General features: G+C 44.8%; 1 protein-coding gene across 2 annotated transcripts in view; it reads left to right on the top strand.

The window, feature by feature from the left end:
- The window catches only part of LOC115479321 (serine/threonine-protein kinase TBK1), a 157657-nt gene that overhangs the window by 76930 nt on the left and 58498 nt on the right, over positions 1-22229 (top strand). For both annotated transcript variants that reach the window (XM_030217196.1, XM_030217197.1), the window contains exon 5: positions 14451-14632. In XM_030217196.1, coding sequence (XP_030073056.1) covers positions 14451-14632 — 182 coding nt within the window. The remainder of the gene's footprint in view (positions 1-14450; positions 14633-22229) is intronic.

Raw genomic sequence — 22229 nt, 5'->3', positions numbered from 1 at the left:
CAATTTCGGCTAAGCTTCTGAGGATCCAATCCTACTGCACAGGATTCCTTTATGCATATAAGTACATAAGTACATAAGTAGTGCCATACTGGGAAAGACCAAAGGTCCATCTAGCCCAGCATCCTGTCACCGACAGTGGCCAATCCAGGTCAAGGGCACCTGGCACGCTCCCCAAACGTAAAAACATTCCAGACAAGTTATACCTAAAAATGCGGAATTTTTCCAAGTCCATTTAATAGCGGTCTATGGACTTGTCCTTTAGGAATCTATCTAACCCCTTTTTAAACTCCGTCAAGCTAACCGCCCGTACCACGTTCTCCGGCAACGAATTCCAGAGTCTAATTACACGTTGGGTGAAGAAAACCCACGCATGTTTGAATTCTGTTACCGTTTTCATCTCCACCACCTTCCGCGGGAGGGCATTCCAAGCGTCCACCACCCTCTCTGTGAAAAAATACTTCCTGACAGCTTTCCTGAGTCTGCCCCCCTTCAATCTCATTTCATGTCCTCTCGTTCTACCGCCTTCCCATCTCCGGAAAAGATTTGTTTGCGGATTAATACCTTTCAAATATTTGAACGTCTGTATCATATCACCCCTGTTCCTCCTTTCCTCCAGGGTATACATGTTCAGGTCAGCAAGTCTCTCTTCATACGTCTTGGAATGCAAATCCCATACCATTCTCGTAGCTTTTCTTTGCACCGCTTCCATTTTTTTAAACATCCTTCGCAAGGTACGGCCTCCAAAACTGAACACAATACTCCAGGTGGGGCCTCACCAACGACTTGTACAGGGGCATCAACACTTCCTTTCTTCTGCTGATCACACCTCTCTCTATACAGCCTAACAACCTTCTCGCTATGGCCACCGCCTTGTCACACTGTTTCGTCGCCTTCAGATCCTCGGATACTATCACCCCAACATCTCTCTCCCCCTCAGTACTGATATTGTAATGATATTGTAAGCTTTCCCTCTCGTATAGATTTGAAGGCTTCTTGAATCCTACCCCCCAATAGATTCCTCAAAGGGTCCCCAGGTAGGGAGGCCACATAGTGCCTCACCTGTCGTATCATTTATAAATATGTTAAATAAATAGCACCGGTCCCAGTACATATCCCTGCGGCACTCCACTATTCGCTCTGCTCCATTGATAGAAGTGACCATTTAACACTACCCTCTGTTTGTTTTCTGTCCAGCGGAAGTCTTGCGAAACCACCGCTTGTAGTCTCTGCAGCCATTTAAAAACAAGTGGCGGCAGTGAGACGGACCATCGGCAGCGGGCAGGAAAGAATGGGGATCTTTCTTGCCCCAAAGCAAGCCACTGCACCTCCAGGGTGACCAGGTATGTGTGGGGAGGGCACCCAGGTCTGGAGAAGAGGTGGCTGCAGAGTTTGGGTGCAGGGAAGAGGGGAGAAATGGGGCAAGGAAGTTGCATAAGTACAAAGTATTGCCATACTGGGACAGACCGAAGGTCTATCAAGCTCACCATCCTGTTTCCAATAGTGGCCAATCTAGGTCACAAGTACCTGGCAAGATCCCAAAACAGTACAATACATTCTCCGAGGACAAGCAGGCTGCTTGTTCTCACTGATGGGTGACGTCCACGGCAGCCCCAGGACGGAGGTCTTCCTAGCAACAAACTTTGCTAGAGCCTTCGAGTACGCAGGTGCGTGCACCGCGCATGTGTGGCCAGCGGTTTCGGCGTCTGCTGCCACCCAGGTTGACTTCCCGTCGACATCGCTGGAGAGAGCTTCATCGCCGCCGGCATGGGAGTCGACTTCTCGGCAACGCCATCGAGGACATGGTTCCTCGGTGTCGAGACGGGCCAGGTTTTGGACTGCAGTTAGAGAACTCTTGTCCGATACCGAGGAGGATGCCTCATGGGATGAAGGAGAAGATCCCAGGTATTTCTCTTCTGAGGAGTCTTGTGGTCTTCCTTCTGATCCCACTCCTTCGCCAGAAAGAAAGCTTTCTCCTCTGGAGAGTCTTTCTTTCTCTTCATTTGTCCGGGAAATGTCTGTGGCTATTCCCTTCCCTGTGGTATCTGAGGATGAGCCCAGGACTGAGATGCTCGAGGTCCTGGACTATCCTTCGCCACCTAAGGAATCATCCACTGTTCCTTTGCACAATGTCCTGAAAGAGACACTTCTATGTTTAAGCAATTTTTATTGAAATTCAGCGTGTTGAGCCATAACAATAACTTTCACTTAGTAGACTTCACAATCAGATCCTATTGTATAACTTCCACACACATTACTAAACAGCATCCAAAACTTTTCAAGATTTTCTCCCCTATCCCCGAACTTCCCTTTTATTCCCCACATATATTATTTCAACATTCCTTTTATTGGAGGCAGATCAAGTCGAAATATACTATTCACCCCAAAATACGTAACAGTCAGATGTAAACTGTATTCAGTAACAGTCCAATATTCTATCTATCTTAACACCAAAAACTTGTCTAAACCCATGTCAATCCCACCCCTCCCCCACTCCCCTTCCCCCCTACCCCTTATTCATCTCTCCTCCCTCCCAGAAACCCAAGGGAACCATTCTTTGTCATGATGGAAAGTTCAGCCTTCATTAAGAAGTAGTCTCTCAGATTTAGAATTTGCAAATAAGGACCCCAAATTGCCAGGAAAGTAGTTCTTCTCCTCTGGGACAGCCTGGCATCTCTAGCCTCCCAAGATAACAACTGGTGTAGCTGATTCCTCCAATGCCAGTAGGCTGGAGGATCTTTAACAGTCCAATCTTGTAGAATACATTTCTTAGCTACTAAGCACATCTTGCAGAGCATTAATATTTCAAAGCGATTCCTAACCCCAAGAGCCCCTGGTACATCCAGCAGTAATTGCTCTATCGTCCCCAACACAGGAATGCTCAGCTGTAGTTCCCAGAACCTTCAGATTTGACTCCAGAACCTCTCCAGAGCTGGGCATCTCCAAAACATGTGTAATAAAGTACCCGGGCTCCTCCCACATTTAAGGCACTCTGGGCAAAGAGACACTTCTAAGGAACTGGATGAAACCATTAAGTAATCCCACCATTCCCAAAAGAGCTGAGTCCCAATATCGGATTCACGGAGAACCTGAGTTGTTGAAGTCGCAGTTACCTCACGACTCTTTGGTTGTGGATTCCGCTCTCAAGAGAGCCAGGAGTTCTAGAAATTTTGCCTTGGTTCCCCCAGGACGGGAATCTAGAACCCTGGACTCTTTTGGGAGGAAGGCCTATCAGTCCTCTATGCTCGTGTCCAAAATTCAGTACGAGCGTCCACATGCGGAACAATGTGAAGGAACTGACGGACGTGGTCGACAAGCTCCCTCCGGAGCAGGCCAGGCCTTTTCAGGAGGTGGTGAGGCAGCTGAAGGCGTGTCGTAAATTTTGTCCAGGGGTGCTTACAATACTTTTGATGTTGCATCCAGAACTGCTGCTCAAGGTATAGTGATGCGCAGACTCTCATGGCTGTGTGCCTCTGACCTGGACAATCGAGTCCAGCAGCGGATTGCAGATGTCCCTTGCTGGGGGGGATAATATTTTTGGTGAGAAAGTCGAGCAGGTGGTCGATCAGCTCCACCAGTGGGAGACCGCTATGGATAATCTCTCCCGCCGGGCGCCTTCAGCTTCTACCTCATCAGGTAGACGATTTTTCCGGGGAGGGAGGCATGCTCCCTATGCCTACAATAAGCGTAGGTACAATCCTCCTTCCTGACAGCCTTCTCAGGCTCAGCCCCAGCGTGCTCGTTCTTGTCAACAGCGTGCACCCAAACAGGCCCCTGCAGCTGCCCAGCAAAAGCAAGGGACAGGCTTTTGACTGGCTCCAGATGAGCATAGCTGCTATAAAAGTGTCTGTGCTGGTCGATCTGCCGGTCGGGGGGAGGTTAAAATTTTTTCACCAAAGGTGGCCTCTCATAACCTTCGACTGGTGGGTTCTCCAAATAGTCCAGCTCGGATACTCCCTCAGTTTGATCTCCAGACCTCCAAATTGCCCACCGGGAGCTCAGTCCTTCAGCTTCCAGCACAGGCAGGTACTTGCAGAGGAGCTCTCTGCCCTTCTCAGCGCCAATGCGGTTGAGCCCATTCCACCAGGGCAAGAAGGGCTGGGATTCTAGTCCAGGTACTTCCTTGTGCAAAAGAAAACGGGGGATGTATCCCATCCTAGACCTAAGGGCCCTGAACAAATTCCTGGTCTGAGAAAAGTTCAGGATGGTTTCCCTGGGCACCCTTCTTCCTATGATTCAAGAAAACGATTGGCTATGCTCTCTGGACTTAAAGAATGCTTACACTCACATCCCGATACTTCCAGCTCACAGGAAGTATCTTCGGTTCCGTCTGGGAGCGCAGCACTTCCAGTATTGTGTGCTGCCCTTTGGTCTGGTGTCTGCACCCAGGGATTTTACAAAATGCCTGGCAGTAGTTGCAGCATTGCTACGCAGACTGGGAGTTCATGTGTTCCCTTATCTCGACGATTGGCTGGTGAAGAACACCTCGGAGGCAGGAGCTCTACAGTCCATGCAAATGACTATTCAACTGCTGGAGCTACTTGGGTTTGTTATAAGTTACCCCAAGTCCCATCTTCTTCCTGTTCAAAGACTGGAATTTATAGGAGCTCTGCTGGATTCACAGACGGCTTGCGCCTATCTCCCCGAGATGAGAGCAGACAATCTCTGTCTCTAGTTTCCATGGCCAGAGCGTCTCAGCGGGTCACAGCTCGGCAGATGTTGAGGCTTTTAGGCCATATGGCCTCCACAGTTCATGTGACGCCCATGGCCCGTCTTCATATGAGATCTGCTCAATGGAACCTAGCTTCCCAGTGATATCAGGCTGCCTGGAATCTAGAGGATGTAATCCAGCTGTCCACCGAATTTCACAGTTCCCTTCAGTGGTGGACAATTTGGTCCAATCTGACCTTGGGATGTCCTTTTCAAATTCCTCAGCCTCAAAAAGTGCTGACAACGGATGCATCCCTCCTAGGGTGGGGAGCTCATGTAGATGGGCTTCACACTCAAGGAGTTTGGTCCCTCCAGGAAACAGGTCTTCAGATCAATCTCCTGGAGTTGCGAGCGGTCTGGAATGCTCTAAAGGCTTTCAGAGATCAGCTGTCCTATCAAATTATCCAAATTCAGACAGACAATCAGGTTGCAATGTACTACATCAACAAGCACCGGATCTCGCCCCCCTGTGTTGGGAAGCCGTCAGGATGTGGCTGTGGGCTCGCCGTTACGGCATATTTCTCCAGGCCACATACCTGGCAGGCGTAAACAACAGTCTGGCCGACAGGTTGAGCAGGATAATGCAACCTCATGAGTGGTCGCTCAATTCGGGCGTTCCTCGCCAGATCTTCCGAGCGTGTGGCACCCCCTCGATGGATCTTTTTGCCACTCAGGTCAATCACAAACTCCCTCAGTTCTGTTCCAGAATTCATGCCCGACAGACTAGTGTCGGATGCCTTTCTCCTTCATTGGGGGAAGGGCCTTCTGTATGCATTTCCTCCCATACGGGGAAGACTTTGCTGAAACTCAAGCAAGACTGCGGAACCATGATTCTGATTGCTCCCTTTTGGCCACGTCAGATTTGGTTCCCTCTTCTTCTGGAGTTGTCCTCTGAAGAACCGTGGAGTTTGGAATGTTTTCCAACCCTCATTACTCAGAACGAGGGGGCGCTTCTGCATCCCAACCTCCAGTCTCTGGCTCTTACGGCCTGGATGTTGAGAGCGTAGATTTCGCCTCCATGGGTCTTTCTGAGGGTGTCTCCCAAGTCTTGCTTCCAGGAAAGATTCCTTGAAGAGGTGTTACTCTTTTAAATGGAGGAGGTTTGCCATCTGGTGTGACAGCAAGGCCCTAGATCCTCGATCTTGTCCTACACAGACCCTGCTTGAATACCTGCTACACTTGTTAGAGTCTGGTCTCAAGACCAACTCCGTAAGAGTCCATCTTAGTACGATTAGTGCTTTTCATTATCGTGTAGAGGCTAAGCCTGTCTCTGGACAGCCTTTAGTTGTTCGCTTCATGAGAGGTTTGCTTTTGTCAAAGCCCCCTGTCAAACCTCCACCAGTGTCATGGGATCTCAACGTCGTTCTCACCCAGCTGATGAAACTTCCTTTTGAGCCACTGAATTCTTGCCATCTGAAGTACTTGGCCTGGAAGGTCATTTTCTTGGTGGCTGTTACTTCAGCTCGTAGAGTCAGTGAGCTTCAAGCCTTGGTAGTTCATGCTCCTTATCTCAAATTTCATCACAACAGAGTAGTCCTCCGCATGCACCCTAAGTTCTTGCCAAAGGTGGTGTTGGAGTTCCATCTGAACCAGTCAGTTGTCTTGCCAACATTTTTTCCCCATCCTCATACCCACCCTGCTGAACATTAGTTGCACACCTTGGACTGCAAGAGAGCATTGGCCTTCTATGTGGAGCGGACAAGCCCCTTCAGACAGTCCGCCCAAATGTTTGTTTCTTTTGATCCCAACAGAAGGGAAGTCGCTGTTGGGAAATGCACCATCTCAAATTGGCTAGCAGATTGCATTTCCTTCACTTATGCCCAAGCCGGGCTGACTCTTGAGGGTCATTTCACGGCTCATAGTGTTAGAGTCATGGCAGCGTCGGTGGCCCACTTGAAGTCAGCCACTATTGAAGAGATTTGCAAGGCTGCAACGTGGTCATCAATACACACATTCACATCTCACTACTGCCTTCAGCAGGATAGCTGACGCGACAGTCGGTTTGGGCAGTCGGTGTTGCAGAATCTGTTCGGGGTTTAGAATCCAACTCCACACCCCTAGGCCCATTTTTATTCTGTTCCAGGCTGCACTCTGTTAGATGTTCTGCTTTGTAGGTCAATCCTTGTTCTGTCCTCGCCGTTGTGAGGCCCAATTGACCTTCTTTCTTGTTTTGAGTGAGCCTGGGTGCTAGGGATACCCCAGTTGTGAGAACAAGCAGCCTACTTGTCCTCGGAGAAAGCGAAAGATACATACCTGTAGCAGGTATTCTCCGAGGACAGCTGGCTGATTGTTCTCACAATCCCGCCCACCTCCCCTTTGGAGTTGTTCTAGTCCTTGTTATTGCTTTTTAATTTAACTCAACAGGACTCTCACGCGACGGGCGGGAAGATGGCCGCGCATGCGCGGTGTGTGCGCCTGTGCGCTCGAAGGCTCTTGCAAAGTTTGTTGCTAGGAAGATCTCCGTCCTGGTGCTGCCGTGGACGTCACCCATCAGTGAGAACAATCAGCCTGCTTTCCTCGGAGAATATCTGCTACAGGTATGCATCTTTCGCTTTTCCTGCTGCTTAATCTAGAAATAAGCAGTGGATTTTTCCCAAGTGTGTTTTAATAATGGTCTATGGGCTTTTCCTTTAGGAAGCCATCCAAACCTTTTTAAACCCTGCTAAGCTAACTGCTTTTACTACATTCTCTGGATTTGAATTCCAGAGTTTAATTATTCATTGAGTGAAGAAATATTTTCTCAGATTAGTTTTAAATTTACTACTTTGTAGCTTCATCGCATGCCCCCTAGTATTTTTTGAAAGAGTAAACAAGTGATTCACTTCTACCTGTTGCGCTCCAGTCATTATTTTATGGATCTCTGTCATATCTCTCCTAGCTGTCTTTTTTCCAAGCTGAAGAATCCTAGGCGCTTTAGCCTTTCCTCATATAATTTTCGTTGCCCTTCTCTCTACCTTTTCTAATTCCAATATATCTTTTTGAGATGCGTTGACCAGAATTGAACACAGTACTCGAGGTGGAGCGATACAAAGCCATTATAACGTCCTCATTTTTGTTTTCCATTCCTTTCCTAATAATGTCTAATATTTGCTTTCATAGCCATTGCTGCACACTGAGCAGAGGGTTTCAACGTATCATCAATGATATCTAGATCCTTTTCTGGGCTGTGACTACTAAAGTGGAACCTTGCATTACATAACTAAAATTCAGGTTCCTCTTTCCTACATGCATCACTTTGCACTTGCTCACATTCAACATCATCTACCCCTGGGGAACCCCACTATTTACCCTTCTCCATTGATAATACTGACCATTTAACCCTACTCTCTGTTTTCTATCTTTTAACCAGTTTTTAATCCACAATAGGACACTACCTCTTATCCCATGCTCTGGAGTCTTTCATGAGGTACTTCCATCAGACACCTTTTGAAAGTCCAGATACATAATATTGACCGGCTCACCTTTATCCACATGTTCACGTTCACCCCTTCAAAGAAATGTAGTAGATTGGTGAGGCAAGATTTCCCTTCACTAAATCCATGTTGGCTTTGTCTCATTAATGCGTGCTTTTGAATATGCTCAGTAATTTTGTTCTTTATAATAGTTTCTACCATTTTGCCAGGCTCACAGGATCACCTCTGGAACCTTTTTTAAAAATCAGCAATACATACAATCTTCTGGAACCATGCTTGATTTTAAACATAAATTATCAATAGAAATCAAACAAAATACAACATGGAAAAGAAAATAAGATGATACCTTTTTTATTGGACATAACTTAATACATTTCTTGATTAGCTTTCGAAGGTTGCCCTTCTTCATCAGATCGGAAATAAGCAAATGTGCTAGCTGACAGTGTATATAAGTGAAAACATTCAAGCATGGAAGCTGGAGTTGTGGAGGTAGCTGCATCTGTCTGTGGGTTTCTTGTATATAGATGTTTGTATACAGCCATCACTGATTGAGACCGTGGTGTCCAAAAAATTGACTTTTTCTGGGGAGTAGTCAATTTTGAATCTGATTGTAGGATGGTATGTATTGAAGGCAGAATAAAATTGTTTCAGAGTTTCTTCACCCTCTGAATACACACCAGACCAAACCTCTAAAATACTACCGGTACATTGATGACATTTTTATGATTTGGACGGAGGGTGAAGAAACTCTGAAACAATTTTATTCTGCCTTCAATACATACCATCCTACATCTATATACAAGAAACCCACAGACAGATGCAGCTACCTCCACAACTCCAGCTTCCATCCTTCACATACAAAAAGATCCATCATTTACAGCCAAGCCACAAGATACCACCGTATCTGCCCTGACCCAGGGGACAGAGACAGACACCTTAAAAGCCTGACTGCATCCTTCAAACAGAAAGGCTACAACCCCAAAATAATCTCCAAGAATATTGCCTCCTCCCTCAAAACACCCAGGGAGAATCTGCTACAGTACAAGGAGAAAAAATCCAAAGACAGAATCCCCCTTGTAGTGACATACAATCTAGAGCTGGAAAAACTGAGGAAAATCATAAGAGATCTACAACCTATACTCCAGGAGGATGAATTACTGAAAGAGATATTCCCATCCCCACCAGTACTGGCCTTCCGACAGCCACCCAACTTAAAACACAAGCTAATCAGAAGTAAACTTCCATCACAGACTGAAAAGGAACAGAAGGGCACACTTCCCTGTAATTTATCCAGTTGCAAACTATGCCAAAATATTTCACAGGACCCCAAAGTCATCCACAAAGGAAAGATATTCAACATAAAGGGATCTTTCACTTGCTCATCTTCCAATGTGGTATATATCATTCAGTGTAAAAAATGTAACGAAGGATGCTATATTGGAGAAACAGGCCAGATGCTTAAGACAAGATTCAATTTACATAGACATCACATGAACAATACTGGTGCCAGTAGGGTTCCCCACACCTGTTGGTCAGCATTTTACAGGACCAGGACACTGTACCAGTGGCTTCACAGTGAGAATCCTGAAAGGTAACTTTAAAACCATACAAGAACGTAAGACCTTTGAAGTCAGAATGATTGAATATTTTAACACCCAACAGAAAGGACTTAACAAGGATCTGGGGTTCCTAGCCCATTATAAACCATAAAGCTGTATGTCTCTGTTGATCACCCCACCCCTCACCTATCCACACCCATCCTGTTAGAATATCAATGATATGCTTTGATGCCCCCATGCATACCTCCTACACACCCCCATCCTCCCACCCTGTCAGACTGTCATAGTAATGCTTGAATGTTTTCACTTATATACACTGTCAGCTAGCACATTTGTTTATTTCCGATCTGACGAAGAAGGGCAACCTTCGAAAGCTAATCAAGAAATGTATTAAGTTATGTCCAATAAAAAAGGTATCATCTTATTTTCTTTTCCATGTTTTATTTTGTTTGATTTCTATTGATAACCTTAAGAGTGGACTAACACGGCTACCACACTCCTAAACATAAATTAAAAATCAGCAATACATACAATCTTCTGGAACCATGCTTGATTTTAAACATAAATTACATATTACAATGGTTCCACAAGTTCGTTTTTCAATTCTATCAGTACTCGGGGGTGAATACCATCCAGTCCAGGAGATTTGCTACTCATCAATTTGTCAAATTGCGCCACTACATTCTCCAGGATTATAGAGCTTTCTTTCAGTTTCTCTGACTCTGCTTTGAATACCATTTCTGGCAGTGGTATCTCTCCCAAATCTTCCTCGGTGAAGTCCGAAGCAAGAATTCATTTGATCTCTCCCCTACGGTTTTATCTTCCCTGAGTGCCCCTTTTACTCCTCGGTCATCTAGCGGTCAAACCAATTCTTTTGCCGGCTTCTTGCTTTTAATATACCTAAAAAAGTTTCTACTCTTTTTGTCTCCAACGCAATCTTTTTTTCAAAGTCTCTTTGCCATCCTTATCAGCACTTTGCATTTGACTTGACATTCCTTATGCTGTTTCTTATTATTTTCAGTCGGTTCCTTCTTCCATTTTCTGAAGGATTTTCTTTTAGCTCTAATAGCTTTCTTCACCTCACTTTTTAACCATGCCAGCTGTCATTTGGTCTTCCATCCTCCTTTTTTAATACATGGAATATATTTCATAGGGCTTCCAGGCTGGTATTTTTGGTAAACATCCACGCCTAATATAATTTTCATCACAGCTGCTCCTCTTAAGTGTTTTTTGTTTGTTTGTTTTTGAGTTTTTTTTCACCATTCTTCTCATTTTATCATAGTCTCCTTTTTGAAAATTAAATGCTAACGTATTGGATTTCCTGTGTGTACTTATTCCAAAGCCAGTATTAAATTTGATCATATTGTGATCACTGTTATCAAGCGGCCCCAGCACCATTACCTCCTGCACCAGATCATGCGCTTCACTGAGGACTAGGTCTAGAATTCTTTTTTCCTTGTCTTGTTGGATCCTGTACCAGCTGCTCCATAAAGCAGTCCTTGATTTTCGTCAAGGAATTTTACCTCCCTAGCATGCCCTGATGTTACATTTACCCAGTCAATACCAGGGTAATTGAAATCACCCATTATTATTATGTTTCCCAGTTTGTTAGCTTTCCTAATTTCTGATAACATTTCTACATCCATCTGTTCATCCTGGCCAGGTGGACGGTAGTGCACTCCTGTCACTATCCTATTCTCCTTTACACATGGAATTTCAATCCATAGGGATTCCAAGATGTGTTTTTGTTTCCTGCAGAATTTTCAATCTATTTGATTCAAGGCCCTCCTTAACATACAGTGCTACCCCTCCACCAGTTTGATCCACCCCATCACTACGATATAATTTGTACCCTGGTATGACAGTGTCCCAGTGGCTATCCTACTTCCACCAGGTCTCAGCGATGCCTATTATATCTAATTTTTCATTTAGTGCAATATATTCTAACTCTCCCATCTTGTTTCGTAGGCTTCTTGCATTCGCATATAGACATTTCAAACTGTTTTGTTGTTCCAATTTACATCTTGTTCATTAGTTGACAGTGTTAATTTGCAATCTTTTGTCTGATTTTTATTTGAGGTCACCAGATCTACTATGGTCTCTTTTACAACTTTGCTATTAGATGCTCTCTCTTCCTTGTTTTGCTGATATCTTTGAAAGATACCGTGTTCCGAACCATGCGTTTTTGAATGACTGTCGGACTTCCCCTAGGTTCTAGTTTAAAAGCTGCTCTATCTTCTTTTTAAATGCCAATTCCTGCAGCCTGGTCCCACCCTGATTAAGTTGGAGCCCATCATTCCAGAATAGGCTTCCCCTTCCCCAGAATGTTGCCCAGTTCCTTAAAAATCTAAAACCCTCCTCCTTGCACCATCGTCTCATTCACGCATTGAGACTCCGGAGCTCTGCCTGTCTTTTGGATCCTGCGCGTGAAGCGGGTAGCACTTTGGAAAATGCTACCCTAGAGGTTCTGGATTTGAGCTTTCCTAAATTTGGTCTGAACTAGGTCCTACTGTGCCTTCTAGAGGCTGTTAATGCTGTGACAGAAAATTTAAGTTTTAAAATTATGGGGAAAAGTGTATGGGGACTAGCTAATAAAGTTTGCTTTTTTTTTTTTTTTTTTTAATTCTTTGTTTATCATTATCCTACAATTCTTCTTTTAAACCCAATATTTAAGTTACCAAGCACAGAATAAAATAATGTCAACCACAGAAATGTCCTCTTCTCTCAGAACTTCTCAGAAAGAATGTTAAGTTGGACCTTTCCTCTCTATATAGTTTGTTTTCTAAGGAGACTGTTTCAAACAAACCCTTTGAAGCTAGCCCAGTAATCGGATTGCCCTTAGTAACCTTTGTAAATATTCTACCATCTCACACCTTTAACACCTAATTCAGGTCAGTAGCATTGCTACCTTTCCAGCAGGCAAGAACAGAAAATAACTGTCTTTTAGGGCAGTTTAAGCCTTGCTACTATCTTTTTAATACTCTTGGCTGTTAAATTTCTACCTCTAGAGAAAGTTTAAGTTTAAAACTATAGGGAAAGGGTTGTACACTATGGAAACTAGTTAATAATGCTTGCTTCTCTCTCTTTCATTTTTTCTAAGACTGAACTAGGCCCTAGTGTACCTTCTAGAGACTATCTGTTAATGCTGTGGCAGAAAATTTAAGTTTTAAAACTGGGGGGGGGGGGGGGGGGGGGGGGGAAGGATATAGACTAGCTAATAAAGTTTGCTTTTTTTTTATTCTAATTGTGTTTATCAATATCCTACAATTCATCTTTTAAGCCCAATCTTTAATATACCAAGCACAGAATAAAATAATGTCACTTACCCACAGAAGTGTCCTCTTCTCTCAGAACTTCTCAGAAAAGTTAGGTTGAGAACAGGAACGGTACGAGGCTATCTAGCCAAATGGGTTGAAGCCGGTAGGCAGAGATTGCCCCCATACTGGTTCACTCAAAACGATAGTAAATGCTATTGAAAACAGTAACACAAGATTTTTAGAAATAAGGGACTGCCTGTGCGTAGTCCACCTGTAAAAAGTCAAAGCTGTTCCAGTTGGTAGGCAGTGCCTTAAAAGGTGGAAGGCAAAAGATTATTTTTTTTTTTTTTACTTATTTGACAGCTTAATTTATTTGAAAGCTTCCCATATGTAGATATAAATATCATGAAATCAAAACTATTGCTAGTAGAAACAGCACTAATAAAGGCTGTGTTGCTTGCTCATTTTCTACACTGTTCACTACAATACAGTAATACATGGCCAAATTTCAGTGAGGCTAGCCTATTTAGTGATGGTTCATCTTAACTGTTGAACTCTGCCTTGGGAAGCCTGGTGTTTTTAAAGATTGGAAGTAAAATTAAACTCTCCTTTCACTGGGGCACATGGAATCATATCTTCACCTCATCTCTTTTGTACAAATGGATTATTCTGTTTGGAGCATGTTTCAGGGACAAGTGGTTTTCATAAGTCAAAATAATAAAAATAAATATTTCATGTAGATTTCTTTCAGGAGTGGGGGAGGGAGCAAGGTGACTGCAGTGCGACAAGGGCTGGGGGCTGTGATAGAGGAGATTACTTGTGGCGGGAACAGGTTGGATTTCTGTCCCCTTGCAACTCTCTACTTTGCAGCTGAACCTTTCAGCCTTTATTTTTAAACATTTACCTCATTTTATCAGTTACCCTTTTTAAAACTAAATGCCCCTAATGTTAAGGGTAAATGTTAAAAGGAATCTAGTTGGAGATGTACAGACATGCTTTGCAATCTGTGTATATCCCATTGATTTTCAAATAAATGTTACTCCCGTACTTTGTGTTTGAATATCAGATTGTTGTGGAGCTATAATTACACATACTCCATCATTAACCTTTTAAGTGTACATCGTATGCATGTTATGTGCTTTTTTTAAACATGTAGATTTTAGATGCTTAAATGCATGTGCATTGTTTCCAGCCACACTATTGAAATGCTCTCTAGAATGCCTCATTTTAATGTGCCTTAAAGTATGTATGTAACTTTAAGCAATTGACAGTCCACTAACTCCTGGCTGTATCTTTCTATGCTTTGTATGCATAGTTTCTGACTGATATGTTTAGCAGTGTTAGTTTTTGAAAGCCTGGAGAGGAATTGAAAACTGAAAGAAAACCTAAAGGTTGTTCTCCCTCACATTTATGCCTATTGTTTGCCCATTTTATGCCATTTTCCTTACTGGAGCATATAGTTATTCTCTATGCACATGCCTTTGATGCCTGTTTTGTGATGCATTCTTTTCAAGTGGCTGGGATGAATCATCTTAGAGAGAATGGAATAGTTCATCGAGATATCAAACCAGGCAATATTATGCGTGTCATCGGTGAAGATGGGCACTCTGTATACAAATTGACCGATTTTGGAGCAGCCAGAGAACTTGAGGATGATGAGCAGTTTGTTTCTCTCTATGGCACGGAAGAATATTTGGCAAGTCCAGTATCTTTGTATTTTGAGTATTTATAGATTTGATATTAAGAGTGTTTCAGATCTGTATAGAAAGCCACTTAATACCTTCTTACAAAAGAAGACATAAAGGGGGTAACTTTTTATAAATTTTATAACAAGACATCTGTGTGGAAAGCCCAAGAAGGCACCTATTTTATAAAGGTGTATATCCATTTTTGTGCGTTTATAAAATTAGGTTCCCAGGTCCAGCCCCAGCAGCTCCAAAGATTATATAAATTTGTGCATGTACTCTATTCATGTACACATACAATGCATAAGATGTGTGTACATCACAACTCCACGTTTGTTTTACCTCGGCTCCACCTCTTGGGAATGCCTCTACCCATGGTCTGCATAAAGTATGCGTTTATGTGGTTACATAGAAAAAGCTTTATAAAATTACCCCCATACCCCCAGATTCTGTATAGCATGCCTAGAGATCAACAATGCGTTTAACTTAACAAGTTTAACAAGCTAATGAGCATTGATAACAGCACTTAACAAGCAATAATGAGTACTAATTGGCATTGATTTGAATTTACGTGCATAACTCACTAAGCGTATTCTGTTACAAAATGTGCTGAACTTCTAACACATGCTGGGAAAAAGGGCGTGTTTATGGGTGGGGAAAGGAGCATTTCATGGGTGCTCTGAAATTTACACACATAGTTATAGAATATGGCCCAGTGTACATAAATCTACGTGCCAGGATTTATGCCACATTTTCATTGGTGTAAATGGATGCGAGTAATTAGGTGCTGAGATATCAACTAAGCTTATTCTATAATTGGCACCAAAATCTAGGCACTGATTATAGAATATGCTTAGTCTATATATATATATAGAATCTTCCTCATAGTGTACAAATGTAAGATTTATTACTCTAGCTCCCAGGGCTCTGCTCTGGTATCAGAATAAATTAGGCTGGTTAGAAATTTTGAATTACTTGACATTGGGAAACATCCAAATATTATATATTATTTCTTTGTTTTCCAGCAAAGGAGGCCAAAGTGACTAACGGCAAATTCAAGTTTCCAGAAGCATTTATAAGCTACTATGACACACATGAATTAGATAATTACTCTGGGGAAAATTTAGCAAAGCTATGCAGTGCATAATTTGTGCATAATTTGTTCATCTAATGCAGAATTTTGCACTGAATTTGGTACAGGGACCAAGTCACAAAGCTACAGCATGACTGGGAAATACTTCCTGGCCTCCTGCCCTCTCTCTTTTCTGGGCTGATCTTGCAGTAAGATGAAGAGGAAAGCAGCATCGTATCAAACTGTGTCATTCATCTTTTCCTACCTTGGGGTTGACTACAGATTTGAACTGCATGAGACAGCATTCAGGCGAATATTTCAAATTTCTAGTTGGTTCCCAGGCAGCAGGGGAGAAGGGCAGTCAGATAATGCATCTGCTCTCCTCTTTCTGTGCATTTCATGCGATGGGAACAACAGAAAGGAGCTAGAAGGTGAGAGCATGATCTAGGAATTATTTTGGGAGGGGGACAGAGATTTAGAGAGTTTCAAGCATGGGGAGAGACCTGGGGAACAGAGAACTGGGAGTATTGGTAGGCAGAGAGAGATGGTGGTCCTGCTGGAAGGGAGAGAACTGGGGGAGGGAACTGGGAGTAGTGAGGGTTTGGGGAGAGAGGGAGAGAAAGTTGGGAGGTAGAAAGAGTATGGATGTTGTTGGATTTCTTCCAGTCAATTGCTTTGGCTCGATGACATAGGGTATTGTCAAAAAAAAGGAAGCCACACGAAGTGTGGAGGTGTACTTAATCCCCACAAAACAATATAGAGAGAAAAGGAGACGAGTGGGGGAAAATAGGCTCTTTCCAATCAATAGGGGAGATGTATATTTGAAAAAATATAATATTTATTGTAACAGGTTGACTCAACACAGCCGTGTTTCAGCGCCGTAGCGCCTTCTTCAGGAGTCTACAAAGCCAAATATAAAACTTAAATAAATATAACTATGAATTTTGTGAACAACAATAATCGTAGAAGAATATTATAGATATTCCTATATAGTAAGAAGCACCTCCAACGTTCTGAAGCTGACTGCGTGGCACAAAAACCTTGAGGCGTTCTTGCTCTCTGTAACTCCAAAACCGGAAATGACGTCGCGCTCTTCCGGGAGCGTCACTATCAGCAGTACCCAATCACAACTCCAACGGAATAAAAAAACAGCAAAACAAGCGTGCCCGAACTTAAATCAATCAACGAAAAAAAAACGGCATTATCCACACACGCGACAACCCTCCCTCCCCCCACGGGGTTCTCTGCCTCGCCCATCACAAGTCGCCAATGGTCCCGGTCACCCGCACACTCCCGCCTACCTCCCTCTCCTATCAGAATTCGGACAACCGCACTCCCCCTCCTCTCTGACTCCCTCCTGAGACGCCGTTAAACACCCCCATACTCTTCCCCCCTCCCGTCAAGCTCCCTCTTCTCCATCCACAGCCCTCGTTTCCAGCTGTCCAACTGGATGATATTTTGATCAAAAGCCGTACCTTTCAAGAACATTTGTCAGAGATTGAGCAAGTTTTCAGACAGTTGACAAATGCTGGAGCTAAATTGACATTGGCCAAAGGACAATGGTGCAAGAAATCTCTGAATTACCTAGGGTATGAAATTTCTGCTGAGGGTCTGCGACCTCAGAAGAAGCGAGTTCAGGCCTTACAACAGCTGAAACAACCCACCAATCTCCCAGATCTTCGTTCCTTTCTGGTAATATGCAATTATTCCAGACAGTTCATAAATGAGTATGCGGAGATCACCCGACCATTGGTCAAGTTATTGAAGAAGGATGTACCCTGGACTTGGGGTCCAGAGCAGGAATCTGCTATGCAGGAGCTGAAGGAGCAGCTCAGCCGCTTTCCATGCCTCGCGTACCCTGAGGGGGGTCGTGAGTTCTACGTTGACCTGGGATACTCCAGTCACTCTATGAGTGCTGTCTTGTATCAGAAATATGATTCTGATAAGCGGGTTGTGGCCTATGCCAGTAAAGGCCTATCCGAAGTGGAAAAGAAGTATTCAGACTGTGAGAAATCCTTATTGACCACAGTGTGGGCTCTGCAACATTTCCGGGGGTTAAATCCAAGGGGAGAAGCTGATCGTGGAAACTTGTCATCAAATCATTAGTTTCCTGGGTAGCGACCGAATCAAATCTGGTCGGGTGTCCAATAGTTCCTCGAGCTTCAGCATCTAGAAGTGCTTTGTGTAGGAAGATGTTGAATTCAGCCGGTGAATTGAGAAAACCAAAGGGAGTTCTGTTCCACGTGTACTGTTTCTTCCCAAAGGTGAAAGCCAGTTTATACTGATCATGTGGATGTACAGGTACGGTCCAAAACCCTGATGCCAAGTCTAAGCTGGTGAAATACTTAGCCCCCTTGATAGTAGCAAGACTCTGATCCAGTGGAGCCATCGGCCACCTGGACAACGGTACTCGCTTATTCAGCTGACGGTAGTCCAGAGCAATTCTCCAGCTGTTGTTCTTTTTCAAGATGGGCCACAGAGGGGAGTTGTATGTGCTGTTGCATTGCCTAATGATGCCCCTGGCCTCCAAGGTATTGAGAATCTCTTGCACAGATTCATAGGAAGCCAATGGAATCTTATACTGGCGCACAAAGACAGGCTTACTATTTGGTTCTGTAGGCACTCTGGTGACGTGCAGGTCTGTAAGGCCACAGTCATATGAGTCTACAGCAAAATGTTCCTTGTATTTGTACAGCAACTCAGTCAACTGCATCTTCTCTGTGTCAGTAGTACACACATCAGCCTGTTCCACTTGATCTTTCACCATAGCATCAAACTCTGAGAAAGGTTGGTTGGATGGAATTTCCACTTGTTCTTCAATGTCCGCCTACAGAGATGAGGTTTCAACAGAATTCACCACTCTAGACCTCTGGGATAGAGACATTCTTCTGGACAGAATCAAGAAGTTGTCCTCCAACTGCACCTGTGAATCCATTGCATCATATGGCCACATGAACTCCAGAGATATGAGGTCTCTGGGAGAGGTAAACAGACTCTCAGTCTCCCCCCCCCCCCCCCCCCGGCAGGTGTTCCACGAGGAAGGCAGCCTGCCAACAATAGGCAAACTTACCTCGACATCAGGAAAAGACTCTCCCACAAGAAATCCAAAAGGGTCTCCTTTAGACACAACAACTTCATCGGATTGCGGATTGGTGACCAACAAGTGGAAAGGAGCATCAGATACCTCCAAACATGGCAGAACACTGATGGACAACCCTAGGTCACGAAAATGAGCATGAGGGGTGAAGTACACCACTTTGTCCAACAGACGCTGTCCCTGAGCAAGACAGAGCTTGATGGAAAAATCCCTTACTCTTGCCGGAATGATCACATCTTTATCACAGACTACTTCACAGACCTCGGGTATGGTCTGTCCAGACTTCAGGCTAACAGGCGTTACCTCGGATTCCATGGGGCTGCCATCAAGTCTACTCCGCAAGACAAGGTTCACCAGATCCACATAAACTCCCAGTCGCACAAGGCAATCGGAGCCCAGGCATAAGGGCTGTTGTAGGCCTTTCATAATTGAGAAGTGGTGGGTGAACGTCTTCTGTCCCACGGACGAAGGGAGACTGCACATTCCCACGAGCGTCTTGGCACCTTGTCCAGGTACCTGCACCGAAGTGGAAGAACACTTACTGAAGTGAAGTTGCACAGACTTGCGCAGACGGAAGAGCAGAGTGTCACTGATGAAGGAGACATCGCTAGGCAACAGCAAAGTGGACTGAAGTGTTTGGATGTCAGCTATCTGAACAGGAATGGTGAAAGCATCATCCTTTTGCTGGATGACAGTCAACCGGCGAGGATGTGGTGTCTCATGACTGGAAGAGGATGCTGTGATCTCTTGAGGTAAGTCTGTAGCATCATCTGGAGAGTCATTCGTCATAGGCGGGTTATTAAAAACAATCTCCAACTTGTTATCATGGATGACGATGTCAGCTATCCGATCTGTCTGGACTTGGATTACTTCAGCATTCTGGACTTCCCCCCCTGGTGCACCACTCAACTGGATCTCCCAGGTGAGAGGGTCTTCTGTAGTCTGGAAATTAATACGATATGGAGAATCCCTAAGCCTCACAGAGCTGGAACCACTGACTCTGCTCATATGCCGTACCTTCCTATATGGAAGGGGACCTGTGACTTGAGCCCAGATGACTTCATGGTGATAATCCAAATCAGGCCGCAACCTTTTTAACAGATCATTGCCAATTAAGAATTCTTCGCCAGCACTGGTGGTAATGATGACAACACGGTGTTTGATACTCATCTCCCTGAGCTGTAATGAAAGCCAAACCTGTCCCACAGTACCGATGCTCTGGTTGCCATAGGCCATTAGGGATAAATCGCATGGAGTGACACTCAGCACATCCCGCTTCTCCCCTAGAGATGCCTCGAGTTTCTGAAACAGGCCTTGGGTAATCAAAGTCACCTCTGAGGCTGTATCCAGCAGACCCTGACAGGAAAATGTCTGTTGAATAAACAGCTCCACGGTATATCTGTAACCTTTAGGAATAAGTTGACCCATAAAGTACCTAGTTTCCTTAAACGAGTCACATAATAGAGGCCCTTCCGGGTTTGAGGGGTGGACATCAGCCTGGGTCACAGGAGACTCATCACTGACAGCCGACACAGCTTCCATCTGCACTGTGGGCATGGATGGTGATGTAGGTGGATCCAAGCCTAGTCATGCCTGGTCTTCCTCAGGCATGGACAGAGGCTCCACCTCAACGGAGTTGATACTAGGCCCAGTCGTGGGTGGCCCGAAAGGCTTCTCCTTGTTCTTCGAAAAGTTGCCTCCTGTGGTTTGTGAAGAGGATGGCTGAGGTGCGGTTTCAGAATTTGTTCGTTGCAGTTGCGCCAACAATTGCTCAATCTGTGCTTGCTGCTTTCTGATCTTATCCTGAGCCTGCTGCCTTTTGTTAAAATGCTTTTTATTCGGGTCTTGTTGTTGTCCTTTATGCGCAGCAGGTTGCGCGGTGCCACCTGGCTGGCGAGGTTGGGTATTGCTAGGCCGTGATGGTGTCGACTGACTTGACACCTTGTTTTCCAGTGCAAGGGTGGAGGTGACTGCACAAACACTGGGTTGAGCCCCTGGGCTGTGATGCTTTGATGCGGGTTTGGGTGCCTCCACTGTGGGCCGTGCGCGACACATATCAAAAACCTCATCTGCCTGTTTCAGAAGCTTGGAGTAAGGTTCTTTCTGTTGTCCCGTCAAGTGAAATCTCACTCGTTCAGGCAGCCCTTTCAGAAAAAGATTTCTGAATTCACCAAATTCAAGATCCTTTGCGTCTGGTATGGCCTGCCCCTGGAAAAAGGCTTGCTTCAAGCGAAAGGCCCACTCACGCGGACTCTCCTTGGGACCACAGAGCATATTATAGGCCGCACGTTTTGCTTCCGTGTCATCTGCAAACAGACCATATCGCTTCTTCAAAGCTTGTTCCACAGTAAACAGGTCTGGGCTGTCTTCCACTATAGCCTCCAAGTACACCTGACATTCTTCGTCAAACGTCCACTTAAGTAAAGCCAGTTTATCTGACTCTGCAGTGACCTGTAAAGTCTTAAAGATTTCATGGACTGACCGCAAATGAGCATGTATTGATACCTTGGAAGACTCCTTAAAAGGTTTGATCATAGTGTGACTAGTCTTCATTGTTTGGGAGTGTTGTTCCCTAGATAAAGTGTTATTTTTAAGTGTCTGAGTGGAATACCGCTGCTCACCAGTAGGGGACGAAAATGGTGGTGCGGATGTACTGTTGATGTCATCAGGTAGTGCAGAGGGCTGTGACCTCCTTGGGTGTGGCACAGGCCCACTGTTCCTGGTGACATCATCAGGCAGGACAGAAAGCTGTGCCCTTCTTGGGCGGAGCATAGGCCCAATGGTACCAGTGACCTCATCAGGAAGTGCATTGTGCTGTGCCCTTCCTGGGAGGAGCATAGGACCAATTGTACCATGACTTTCATCAGTGGGCATAGTATTCCGGGACCTGACTGGTGGGAGTCTCTGATTACTAGTGTCAGTGTGCTCATCGGGGGATACAGTGTTCCGTGACCGGACTGGGCGGAGCCTGTGCTCCGGCATGCAGTCAAAGGTCTGCGGACCCAAGAGTACTGTACCGGGGAGGCGCTGTCAACTGAAAAGGATTAGACTCCTGCTCTAATTCATTACAAGGGACCCATTCAGGCAGGCAAAATTGTTCTAGCACAGGGCTGGGTGATCTCACGTCATCCCTATCCTGCAACTCTGTGGGTGTAGCAGTAGCCTCATCCCCCAAGTCACATACCTCCTTCCGCAACATCTCTAGGTCTCCTTTATGCTGATTGAGTGCTTTTATACACATCTCTTTATCTTGCAAAGCCTGAGATAACTGCAGTGACAGTGTATTATTTTTCTTCCAGGACTCCGCTAGTTCTTCGGCTTTATGCCAAGCCTGCTGAGCAAAGCTATGACTCCCTTTCTCATGTTGTAACTCCCTACGCAAAGCAGAAATCATATCCTGATGCATTTCTCTCTCCTCCTGTTGCCGGGAGTGAGTGTG

Source organism: Microcaecilia unicolor, chromosome 10 (assembly GCF_901765095.1).
Source record: "Microcaecilia unicolor chromosome 10, aMicUni1.1, whole genome shotgun sequence".
In the NCBI taxonomy this organism is placed as follows: domain Eukaryota; kingdom Metazoa; phylum Chordata; class Amphibia; order Gymnophiona; family Siphonopidae; genus Microcaecilia; species Microcaecilia unicolor.
This window is presented reverse-complemented; position numbering and strand designations above follow the sequence as displayed.